General features: G+C 43.9%; 1 protein-coding gene across 2 annotated transcripts; it reads right to left on the bottom strand.

Moving 5' to 3' along the window:
• Positions 1 to 4,001: 4,001 nt before the first annotated feature.
• SLITRK4 (SLIT and NTRK like family member 4) lies at positions 4,002 to 10,227 on the bottom strand. 2 transcript variants are annotated; one of them, XM_075054073.1, is made up of 2 exons: positions 10,119 to 10,227; positions 4,002 to 7,209 (listed from the first exon to the last, which is right to left on the bottom strand). In XM_075054073.1, the coding sequence occupies exon 2, from the start codon at positions 7,157 to 7,159 to the stop codon at positions 4,646 to 4,648; it is 2,514 nt and encodes an 837-aa protein (XP_074910174.1). In that variant the 5' UTR covers positions 7,160 to 7,209; positions 10,119 to 10,227; the 3' UTR covers positions 4,002 to 4,645. The 2 variants fall into 2 exon arrangements, with proteins under 2 accessions (XP_074910174.1, XP_074910175.1); XM_075054074.1 differs by lacking the exon at positions 10,119 to 10,227 and adding an exon at positions 9,151 to 9,323.
• Positions 10,228 to 12,413: the final 2,186 nt, after the last annotated feature.

Genomic DNA, 12,413 nt, shown 5'->3' with positions numbered 1-12,413 from the left:
GAGGATTTTTATTAGGCTTTGTAAAATATTTTTACCACAAAACCTAAATTTGGAAGTTAAACTACCTAAAGACGTCTTTTCAGCTTTCATTTATAAAACTAACCTAACCAACTGAAACAGTATATGGACTGATATTTTTATTTTTGCTAAGGATAAGCTAGCTTTTCTTTCCTCTGAAAAATTGTCTTATTCAAAATGATTAATGAGAAGGGAGCAGAATCAAAACAAATGCTCCTAGCATTACCTGATTGTTCTGCTAAGCGCATCTGTGTTGAAGATCTCAGAATCCAACTAAAAACTAAATTCTGCTTGTGTTACTAATGCAAAAAAAATTTACTGACTTTGGAGGCACTATTTGTATAACAGAAGCAAGGAGGATTTTGTCAGACAACAGAAGATGGGAAAAACTTTCATAAAAAAATAATAACAAATTGTCAAGGTGATTAGAAAACATTACTATTTAACTACTTTATAGATTCTCTTTCATCCATATATAAATGATCCAAAAGAGAATAATACAGGCACTTAACAAAGTCTAGTTTCAGAAATACAGTACTACCGAAAAATTTTATTAATATTTCATAAAAATTTTTAAATCAATGCTGGCTAATATTTTGATGTTGCTGAAGGCAAACAAAATTAATGAACAATAGCTTTCTGTATTTTACATTGGACTGGATGTTATAAGTAACTATCTGAATTATAAACTAACCTAGAATAGTAATGATCGAAGCAGGGTAAAAACAATACATTTTGTTTTCTTTACTTTATTTCAAAATAGAGTGATTATAAATACATTCTTGTTATATTTCCTTCCTAACTCTTTGGATGCAACAAAAAAAAAAAAAAAATCTCACTGTGCTCATTTCATACAATATCAATGTACAAATCATGCAAAAGATATTACAGATATTATACCACCATCAAGTTCTGGATGTGTTTTGTTGATTCTGAAACATTTGTTAACATTATTCACAAGGCCATGCCTTTTATCTCGTCATTATGGCTTTAAAAAAAAAATTTTAAAATATTTTTATACTAGATTTGTATATTATTGTCAATCTTGAACACTAAATGCAAAAGGTTAATTGTCTAATGGTCTTGTTTTCTTGCACCATGGTAGTTGCTTTCTGATAAAATTGCACAATTTTTTTCTTTTTCAACAAAACAATTACACTTTATTGATTTTACTTAAAAATGGAAAGTTCTTTGTAATACAATGAAGACAAGAGATTACGTCAGCACCTTCACTGATTTAGTTTATGTCTATGGGTCTTAACAGCCATTTTACAAGGATGGCCACTCAAACCAATATAATGAACAGACAGATCTGTTAAGCCACATCCGAAGAGTCACCTTCCCAGACAGACTGACTATAGATTTGAATGGACATTACACTAAAACTGCTGTGCAGACACATACACTGTTTCAAAACATGGAGGAAATAAACTGACATTAAGGTTGTCATTCAAAGTAACTATTTCACAGAAATATAGTGTTTTGCCAACTTCTGCATTCTTTACTCACACTATTATGCCTACATATTGCACCATATATGTAAAACATGTAGGAACAATTTCTACAGGAAGGTCCAGACTGTGCAACCTTTATTGGTGCTGGTGAACTCCCACTCAACTGTGTAATCCTGAAAGAGTCACCTGGCTGTATGTACTATATACAATGTTTGAAGTCAATGACTCTATCTAAGCTCCACTCTTGGACAGGTATTTAATTATTAGTTCCTGAATAGTACCTCTGCACAGGATTTAGGTTGAGCTTAAACACTTTACTGGATTGGGACTTCAAAGAGCAAGAAAATCTGACCCAGAGTAATGGTACAGCATAACCGTTCAGTTCTTCCTCTTTCGATCAGTGAATACAGGACCTCACCACAAAAAAAAAGCAAACCCACAACACAAAGCAAAAAAACCCTCAATTTTTTAGCTGAGGGAGGTATGACCATTTATCATAGTTCTTTAACTCAGGGCAACACGAGTCATAAGCACATCAGTTTTAACATCACTTAAAATTATTAGCTTATTTGCTATTTTAAATATTTTTAATGCATGCCTCTCAAGAGAAGGGTATGGGACATGACAGTCTCTGACAATGCACGGCAGCGTGTCAGAAGCCTTATGCTTTGGCAAATCCCAATGAACCTGGACACATCCTCAAAGCCATGCAGCACTGTGCAGAGCAGGCACAGTGACCCGTTATTTCTAGCCTACTGATGGAGCCATTATAGTCTATCATGTCAGTGCATCTTTAGCACTCCTTAATCCACTGACTCTTGACACAATAAGCTCAAATGTTCCTATTCAAGCCTTGGCCCTGTATTGCATCATTAGTCAACCAAGAACATTTTATCCCAGAAATGCATACATACGTAGCATCCATGTCCTGAAAATCCCTACAACATCCTGAAAGAAGTCAATTATTGTGCATGGATAGCAGCAGCTTTTTGAAAGAAACTCAGCCATTAATTTATCTGTTTTAATTTTATTATCTGAAGTCATGTATATACTTTGTAGTATGGAGAAAAGTAATAAAACAACCCTCTTTATACGTTACAAGACCATAAACAAATGTCTGGAAGTAGAAAAAAGTTGTTTTGTTTTGCTTTCTCTTAAATAAAGGAGCAGTGCTTTTTTTTTTTTTTTTTTGGTAAGCTTTGTTAAAAATATACTGCAGGCTGCTTGCCAAGTATCATTCCAGAACAAAAATTTCACAGCAGTGTCACAAAGCCCTGAAATTAGAGGTGTATAATGGAAATAGCTGACATAGCCTTCTCCACAGTATTATTATTGGGTCTTGCTATAATATTTGCTAGTTCCAAATTCATGAAAAACATTCATGTTTGTATCCTACTAATCTTAATTGAGTTATGTATTGATTATAAAAGACAGGGCGTGGAGAAAGGTTCTGGAAGCAAAGGAGATAGAGGGTCTTATCGAAAGCTCATTGAAATGAATGAAAAAACTCCTTTTCAAGGCAAAGAACTTTTGTTAATCTCACAATATAGATTCGCTGTATGATGCTTTACCAATGTATCTCCATTCTCATCTCAAGGTACCATCTATCAGTGAGATGCAGTGGGGATTTTCCATTCTCCTGACTTCTTTTTTTTTCCTAGCTATTCAGATTCAGCTTTCACAAAGGCAAGTTTTACTCTCTAGATATGAGCTACACAACACTCTGAACTGAGACCACTATATGCATTTTACACTGAGGTTTTAAATAGACATGATTTGCCATATTGTTCACTGTTCTGATCAGTTTTTTCTGACTGACAGAAGCCAGACAGATGAGAACAGAAAACTTATGCATATACAATTAAAATATTACCCTTACCATGAATTTCTGTAAATACTTGTAGTGAAAACTATTTAGATTAAGCTGTAGAACCCTGAAAAGCAAGACAACTGATGGCAAATAATTGCCTGAGACACAATACTAAAAAACTAATGAATCTATTTTAAAATGCACCATTGGTAACAAATCTGAAATAAGATAATATGCTAATTTCACAAGAATAGTACAGAACAATTTTATTATTATTATATCTGATCACTTAATTCTGGATAATTCTATACATTACATCCCCAGCTTCTGTTTGGTATATTGTTCTGATTTTATTTATACTGGATGATTAATGCATTGTGATCAGGAAAACAAGTCAGGCATATTAAATACATATTAAGGAGTACATTATCTTTCCTATTTAGTATACAAAGTATTTCATAAATATGAATTATATTACAAAAATAATTTCTGCTACGCTCACACAGTAAGCACTTTGACAATTTTGGACAACCTGTTGGGGTTGCAAGTGTTTCACGTAACTGAGAAGGAACTCTAGTTTTAATTGGAGATGAGTCCTACAACAGATTCTGCATAAACATCAAATATTTTCTTCAGATGCCACAAATACTGCAGAAGTCAGGTTGAACTATTTTCTTTCTTTTTTTTTTTTTTTTTTTTAATTTTATGTATAGACATGTATGCTTCAAGTGGTCAAATTTATTTCATAGGTATGTAATGCATGGTATATTTTAAACAAATATTTGCACAATTTAACATTATAATTCCAGTGGTTTCAAGATGCAGGCCATAAATGTAACCAATTTACACATACTATCGAATGTTCTCTCTTTGCATGCTTGTTACTTTCCAGATAATCTTTAAACAGTGCCATTACAACACCACAAATCGAAGGATTACTCCAGTTCCACCAACTTAAATCCACGTGCAGGATGAAGGACCCAGCTGAGGTACAAATACCAGTACCAGGTTTCTTGTGTTTGTTCTAACAAATCACAAGGAGACGATGGTTTTGCATTTAAGGTACAAAACATATATGCCTCTTGAGGTTAAATTCAGTGTAACGTGTATAAAGCATCCCTTTGGCAATAGAGTTTGCAGTATCCCTACAGGATTCCACAGGGCATGAGCTTTATGTAGTAAAATCTATTAAGGAAATTCTCCTCTACTTGACAAATCATATGCAGCTACAGTTAATCAGACACCCTTGGATACATCTGCCTCTATGCCTATCAATATAATATAGTATTTGGAAGTTAAAAGTCAACAAAAGGCACTTTCATCATTAAATAAATGTCCTCTGTAGGCAATAAGATTGTATGACCTATATTTTATTCAAAGCTGTTTGTTCTTCAAGGACTTGTAGGTAGTCAGGTGAACCTTGAAGTTTAGCTTTTAGTTCAAAATATTCACTTTTTCTTTGTTCTACTACAATTTTACTATGATTACCACCTATTAGAGATTTCTTAGTTTTTTTGTCTTGTAGTTTCTCTGGATAACGTATTTCAAAGCCACTGACCCCTATGCTGTTGTACTCTTTTTTACTTTCAAGAAAATTTTGAATAAATACATTGGAATCCCTCCCAGGGAATAACTCATCCAGTTCATCGATTGTGCTAAGTCTTTTTCTGGTATCCACATGCAATAAATCTTTCTCCTTGTCATTAATATTTCTCAGAATGACTTTTTGCCCTGGTGGGTCAGCAAACGTGAAGCCCGTTTCAGACTCTTTTAAGCCACAGGTATGGCTTTTGCTCATCTGCTCAATGGTTTGAGGAATGAAGGCCTCTGCACCTAGTCCATCTTTTTTGTTTGACTTGTGATCGTGCTTTCTTAGCTGCAGTTGCATAGAACTGCATTCTTGATTTCCAATCCCTTCATGCTTTACAGTTGGTTTTTTGTTGCGCCGAAGCACAAAAACAAGAAGACAAAAAGCAACAAACACTGTTAAAATAAGCACAACTAAAATGCTTAAGATCAGGATGGACAACGGAACTGGGCCACCAGGAGGACTCCGAACTGGTCCCAGTGGTGTTGTAAAAGTAACAGCGGGCATAGGACTAGTGAACAGAGCAGATGGCTTGTTTAAAAGTTTAGGACAGAGGATCTCATTTTTCAGAGACTTAAGTTCAATGTTAGCAAACTGTACAGGCGTTTCACATTTCAATTCCTTCACCACAATACCTTCATTTAGTTTTTCAAGCCACAGTTTTAAAGCAACTAAATCACAAGTGCAGTCCCATGGATTACCTTCCAAATCAATTTGCGTAAGAGATTTTAGCTGATCAAGAACGCCACTTACAGGTAAATACATGAAATGATTGTTCCTCAGATTCAGTCTAGCAAGTGGTGCACCAGCAAAAATGTACGCTGGCAAGCTTCGCAGAAGATTGTTGTTTAGGTAGAGCAACTGCAAATTTGGCATTAAGTCAAAGGTGCCTGCTAGGATTTCTTTGATAACATTGTATTCCAAATAGAGATATTGCAAGTTGTGGAGGCCAGCAAACATTTCTGGGCTCAGACGCTCTATCTGATTGCCATTGAGATACAATCTCCGTAAGTTTGTAAGGTTGCGGAAAACTTCTCCTTTGATCACTGAAATCCGATTGCTGCCTAAATGTAGCAAATCCAGCCCCTCAAACTCAATGAAATCTGTAGTGTCCACATCCTTAATATAATTGCCATTTACATGCAGTTTCTTGGCATTTAAAGGTTTTGGTATGAGTTCGGCCATCGACTCTATATTTCTTTCTTGGCAATTTACACTTAATCCCAAGTCTGAAGGATGCGTTTTGCAAACACAGGGGACCGGACAAGGAGTTAAAGGAGGCACCCTGGTCTGGTAAGATACAATTTGACTGAGATTGCGATTAGATAGTGCTTTGCCTGCTACTATCCCCGAGATCTTCGAAGGATTCGTAGTCTTTGGCGGCTTGGTGACTAATCTGTGCACTGACGTTTGAGTGGTGTGGCCGTTCGGTGTGCTGTAACCGGGCTCCAGCTGTGAGGGAGGCAGAATGCGCACGTCAAAATCGCTCCCCGTCCCCATGGAGCACAGCTCTTGCTTGTTGGTTTCTTTCAGCAGCCTTCCATACAAGTCACTGGGTGTTTCACAGATAGCTTCTCCAATGTAGATGTTGTAGGGCATGTTCTCCAGCCAGGCTTTCAAAGGCAACAAATCACAAGTACAATTCCAGGGGTTGTCTTCCAGCTGCAATTCAACAATTCGCCCAATGTGTTCCAGAACTCCAATGTATGGAAGCTTCTGTATTCGATTCCCTCGTATATCCAGATGGGTTAGAGAAGCAAATCGAAAAATATTATCGGGAAGGAATGAAATCAGATTGTCATTAAGGATCAGGACTTTCAGCTTGTGAAGCTTATTGAAGGCTCCCCGTTCAATAAACTTGATTAAATTGTAGTCAGCTTGGAGATACTCCAAGTTCTCTATGCCAAGGAAAGTGTCAGCTCGGAGAATCTTTAATTCATTGTTGTTCAAATGCAACTGTTTTAATGCACTAAGACCCATAAAGGCCCCTCCCTCAATGTTCTGTAACTTATTATTACCCAGTTGCAAGGACACTGCATGTGTAAAATTAAGAAAGGAATTTGGATATAGAATAATTAGCAGGTTGTTTTGAAAGTTGAGGTGGTAAAAATTAGACCATGGTGGCTTAAGCTGATTTGGTCTGTAGACTGCAACCTTCTCACAGTTGACATAGAGTACATTTTCAACTGACACACAGGAGCAAACATTGCAAATTTCCACAGATATATCAGCATCTGCAGTTGTAGAAGAAACTGGAGATGACAGAACCAGAAAGAGCCACAGAAACATCTTCTTGTGATCAGCAAGCAACCTTAGGCTCCTGAACAAAGATAAAGAATCTAAAGAAGAAAGAAGGAAAGAAAAAAAGAAAATGTTTTTCAGTTCTCATTGTTCCAAAACGTCATTTGGGTTAAAAATTGTATACCACTGAGGTACTGTTCCTGCCAAGGATTATAGATAAACTACAAGCACTGAATTTAAAATAACATGAAAGATTTTAACAACCAAACAAGTATACAGGAGCTAGAATGATTTCAAATACAGAATGCAAATTTCTGTAGAGAAACACAAATAACTCTGAGGTCTGTCAAATATATTTCTATCTCTTGTACATGCCAAACATGCATAACTAACAAAGTAAAATAACCAAAGGAGATTCCAATTTTATGCATATTTACTCCCCTCAATCCTGCACTGCTCATATGTTGCCGTGCATTTCAGGGATATTAAACACAAACGCTGATGTTATGCATGCCCAAACATCTGGGTTGGGATAGCACAATATAGAAAGGATGAAGCTGCAGGCACAAAAAGCAATGTCAATACTCAGTGTATGTATCTACAGCATCAACACATAGAGATTATCCCTGCGATAATAGTGAGATTCACTCAAGGGATACAGAGGCATGCACGCACGTTGTTTCTGCCACTTATTATACCTAGTTTAAATAAAGAGGTGGTAAACTGATTGCAGAAGTACAATGAACTATCCACAAAACAAGAAGATCAGCTCTGGGTGACCAATGGAAGCACACAGATATGGAAGAAGCATGCACAGGCATACAGCCCCATCCCCAGGAATAACAACAATACCCTGACTTGCACTGCAAAACAAAGTCACGATTCACCAGCCTGACACTACTGAAACCTGAGCAGAACTTTTTTTTTCTGGTAAAACATTATGTAATTTGCTCTTATCCCTGCGCTGATACAGAGGTGGCTTTCAAGAACCCTTCACATATAGTCAGGCCAGCTGAGCTGCCATTTTTTACGCAGAAGAACTGGAGCCACAGCATGTCCTCTGAGTTAGAAGGTAGCTCACCCCCCCCCCCCCCCAATCAGTCAATAACCAACAGATTGGTCCCCCCACCTTCCCCATTCCCCCCTTTTCGCAACTTGTCCCTTCCATTTCCTGCTGTGGGAAGCCACCGAGTTGGCAGAAGAGAGCCAGGATGGAAGTGGAGAAAGCAGGAGCCAGCTGAAGGGAGGAGAATCGGGCCGGAGGGAGCCGCAAGGAGGGGAGGATGCGCCGGGGGGACCTGGAAGGGAGGGCAGAGGAGGGATGAGGGAGGAAGGACGGGAGGACAGAGGGACGGGAGGGAGAGCCGAGGGGAGCCGAGGAAGGGACGAAGGGATGGCAGAAGGGGTCAAGGAGGCCGCGGAGAGGGGCGACGGGGAGAAGGGCAGCGGAGCGGCCGCGGCTGGTCCCCGCGGGCTCCCGCCCCCGGCCGCGGCCAGCGAGCCCCCCGGGGCGGCCCGGTGCCCCCGCGCCCCCCCCGCTCGCCCTCCCTCCCGCTCGCAGGCGCCGTCCCCCCGTGGCCCTGCCTCGCCCACGCGCGAGTCCCCTCTTCTTCCTCGGCCCCGGTGCCGAGCCGGCACACGGCGGGCGCTGCGCGGGGCCGCCGGCGGGTCGGCGAGCCCGGCCAGGAGCGCAGGCAACTACCGCAATTTTTTGCCGCAACCGGCTCGGCTGGTGCCGGCTCCCCTCTGTGGTGGGCGCCCCGTCGCCCTCTGCCTCCCGGCGGGGGAAGGCGGGAGGGACACGGCCGCGCACACACCGCACGCACATGCCGGCTGGCAACGGGCACGGCGCGGCGATGCGGTCCGGCATCCCTTCCACCCGCCCTTCGCGGGGAGGCACGGCCGCGGGCCCCGCCGCCGCACGCCCCCCCCCCCCTTCGGCACCTTTGCAAAGTCCGGCCCGCAGCGCCTTTCGCACACCCCCTTCCCCGGCCCCGCTCCGCAGATCCTGCCCCCCCGTGTCCCCGTCCCTCCCACACCTCCACCGGCTGATCCGGGCCGGCCGGCCCCTGTCCCTCCGCTCGCCCGCTCCCCCGGAAAAGCCGGGAGCGGGCAGCGCTGTGCCGGCTGCCGCTGGCCCGGGGCTCCGGGAGGCGGCCGGCTGGCGGGGAGAGGCGAGCGCGATGGCAGAGAGGCTCCGGCAGGAAGCCGCTGTCGCTTCGTCTCTCCCCCCCCCCCCGCCCCCCGCCGCCCCCTCCCCCCTTTAAAATAACAGCAGTAATTATCAGAGCCGCGGCAACGGAACCTTCGGAACAAGGAAAAGACGGGAGACCGCCACCGTGAACGCAGCCCCGCCGTGCCCCCCTCCCCGCCCGCACTCACACGCCCGGCGGGGCGGCCGGCCGCCCCCGGCGATGCTCCCGGGCGGCTGCTCCGCGGGCGAGACCGGCGCCTTCCCTACCTCGGCGGCCGGGGTCGCCGCGGCCCCGCTCCGCTGCGCTCCGCCGCGCTCCCCACGAGGTCTCCCCTCCGGCAGCTCCGCGCACGCACCCCGCGGCGGGGGCAGCCGCGGGCTCCCGCCCGGGCGAGCGCCCCCGGCCGCGCCGAGCGCCGAGGCGCGGAGCGAAGGCGAAGCCCGGCGCCGCAGTAGCCCGGCGGGCTCCGCCGCATGCAGCAGCAGCCGCCGCCGCCGCCGCGCCGAGCCCTGCCCGGACGCCGCGGTCCCCCGCACACACGCGGGGCGAGGATCCCTCTGCAGGCGGGCGCCCGCTCCCATCGCACCGCTCGCTCTCGCCCACCCCTCGCACGCAGGGGGAGCCCCCTCCCCTCCGCCGCACGCACACTCGCACCCCCGCGGGCAACGCACGCAGCCCGGCGCCGCTCCGGAAGGGGGGGGGGGGAAGGAGACGCCGCTCCGGGGGCTGCGACCCCCGCGCCCCGCAACCGCGAAAGCCTCTCCCGCACGCCGGGAGGCGAGGCGCGCCGCGCCGCCCCGCGCCGCCGTTACCTTTCCCGGGGAGACGCCGGGCTGCGCCCCCGCGGAGCTCAGGCGGCCGCGGCGGGGCGGGAGGAGCCCCCCGGGGCGGCGAGAGCGGCGGGGCCCCGGTGCCGCGCCGGGCGGCGCGGGGCTGCCATGGGCGGCGAGCGGCAGCTACAAGTGCGGCCCGGGGCACCGGCGGGACGGGGCCATCCCGCCCCCGCTCGCCCGCCCAGCGCCTGGGTGCGCGCCGCTCAGCACCGCGGCTGGGAGAAGCGGCGCGGGGGCAGGAAGGGGAAGAAAAGGAAGGGCTCTCCCCCCCGCCCCCCATCTTTTCTGACGATTCCCCCGCCCCCAGCTTGAAACAAAAGTAGAGGTGGAAACTGAGTGGGCAGGATGGTAACGTTTGCTGCATTTAGTGGGAATTGCAATTATGGAGCCAAATCGCTGTGAGGAGACATACCCGACCCGTTCTTAAGACAACGCGGCTATTTGTGTGGCTCATTCTTTGCGGTTAGGTGAAATTCCTCCTCTGCTTAGGTAACAGCTGCAGTCGGATGAAAAAAAATCCCCTCACGTTACGCACTTGTGCAAAACAGATTCTGCAGTTAAGAACTCCTATTTACTCTACCTTTCATAATGTACTTTAAAATGGTGATAGATACCCCCAAACAAGGTGACATCTCTTTCCGAGGCGGAAGAGTCAGTTAACCAAATGAAATCTTGCAGGGGGAGTTCAACTGCTTGTCCTTTACCGTGAATGCTAACATAATTCGGTTAGAAAACTGCTTATGTGTTGCACCCGTACCAGTTGTGAGTGCCAGTTCTGGGCAGTAAACATCAGGGAATGGAAAACAGCAACTGCTTTCTTCATTTACAGAAATGAAATAAACAGCTTGCTCCAAAGGCTGACTGTATCTAATTGAAATGATTGCAGAATGTTATTTTGCATTATGTGAATAGACTGATACCTGAAAACAAATGCAGCTGAGGCATCAATAATTTGCATATCACAGAACTAAAAGTGATCTGTGATTAATATTCAACCAATTAAAACCTGAAGTCTTTAAAATGTAAACTCTTAATTATTGAACCATTAGCAAACTACTGTTCACATAAAAGGGAATGCATGTATATAAAGGGCCCAGTTTAGAAGAATTTGCATATACTTTAAGACGAATTTTTCAAACTCTATTTAAATAAACTTAACGGAATAAAGCGCAAAGGTCTGGAATAAAATTCACTTAGGACGATACATCTGGTTTATAAGTCTGTTTTAACAACAGGCACAGAAATGCAGGTATAAAGATCAAGGTGCCAGTTTTGTTTAACCAGCTACATTAAGCTGGATGTTAAACTAATTCCTTGCCTATTTAGTAGGTGAAAGAACATCTATTCAGTATCAAAGACAGATACTGCTCCCACCACCATTCAAACAACTACTTTAGAGACCAAATAAAAAATCAAACATGGAGCATAATAAAAGAACATATTTTAACTAAGTAAACCGTGAAATGAATAAGTATTTAAGAGAACTGAAATTGCACTATAACTAAATAATTCTTGATGTTTCTATTATAAGTGGCTATTAACAATGACATATGTTTATGGTGTTGTAGAAATTATCTGAGAAGGAAACTTAGTTATGCAACACAATTTCATTGTTAGGGTTTTAGTATGTCATATTTTTATTTTTTTTTCTAATTTACAGTCATGAAAAATAAGTCCTCCTCCAAATCTTATTTAAGTGGTTTCTAAGCTACTTGTCCTAACCTACAGCATGTCAAACTCACTCAGATTTAGGCTTCTATGTCAGGACAACAAGCCAAACCAAACTGAGGATAATTTTAAAGTGTAAAATAAGCACAAGCCTAAGGTCCAGACCATGATCCAAGAAGATGACGTGCTTAAGGAATAAATCACTCTAAGGGATTACAACTTGGAATCACTTGGTTGTACCCCTTTCTTTGAGATCTGGCTAGAAGTTCTGTCACCATCAGTAGAAATTTTCTGTGTAGCCTGATGGTAGACAGTAACTGGAAGACAGCAGAGACAGAGAGGGCAAGTTGGATTATCTTGTCCGGTTCCCTGAAGTTTACAAGGTTACTTCAGGCTACACACCATGCCCATTATTGGCATCTCTAACCTTTTCTTCAATTTCTTGCTGTGGTGGAACCTCATTCATCTCTTTTGATTTTTTTTTTTTTCTCGGTCTGTTGTTTGCCACAGGAGCGTGCATTTTTCCTTCTTTGGTTTAGCAAAAGGAGAGCAAAAGCTAACAAGCAGATAGATTAGTAAGATGATTTTCTGCAAAGAGAAGTATCT

This window comes from Buteo buteo, chromosome 22 (genome assembly GCF_964188355.1).
Source record: "Buteo buteo chromosome 22, bButBut1.hap1.1, whole genome shotgun sequence".
Taxonomy (NCBI): Eukaryota; Metazoa; Chordata; class Aves; order Accipitriformes; family Accipitridae; genus Buteo; species Buteo buteo.
This window is presented reverse-complemented; position numbering and strand designations above follow the sequence as displayed.

What these genes read in the sequence shown, in the direction of transcription:
- SLITRK4 (XM_075054073.1), bottom strand. Translation starts at nt 7,159, where the DNA reads ATGTTTCTGTGGCTCTTTCTGGTTCTGTCATCTCCAGTTTCTTCTACA.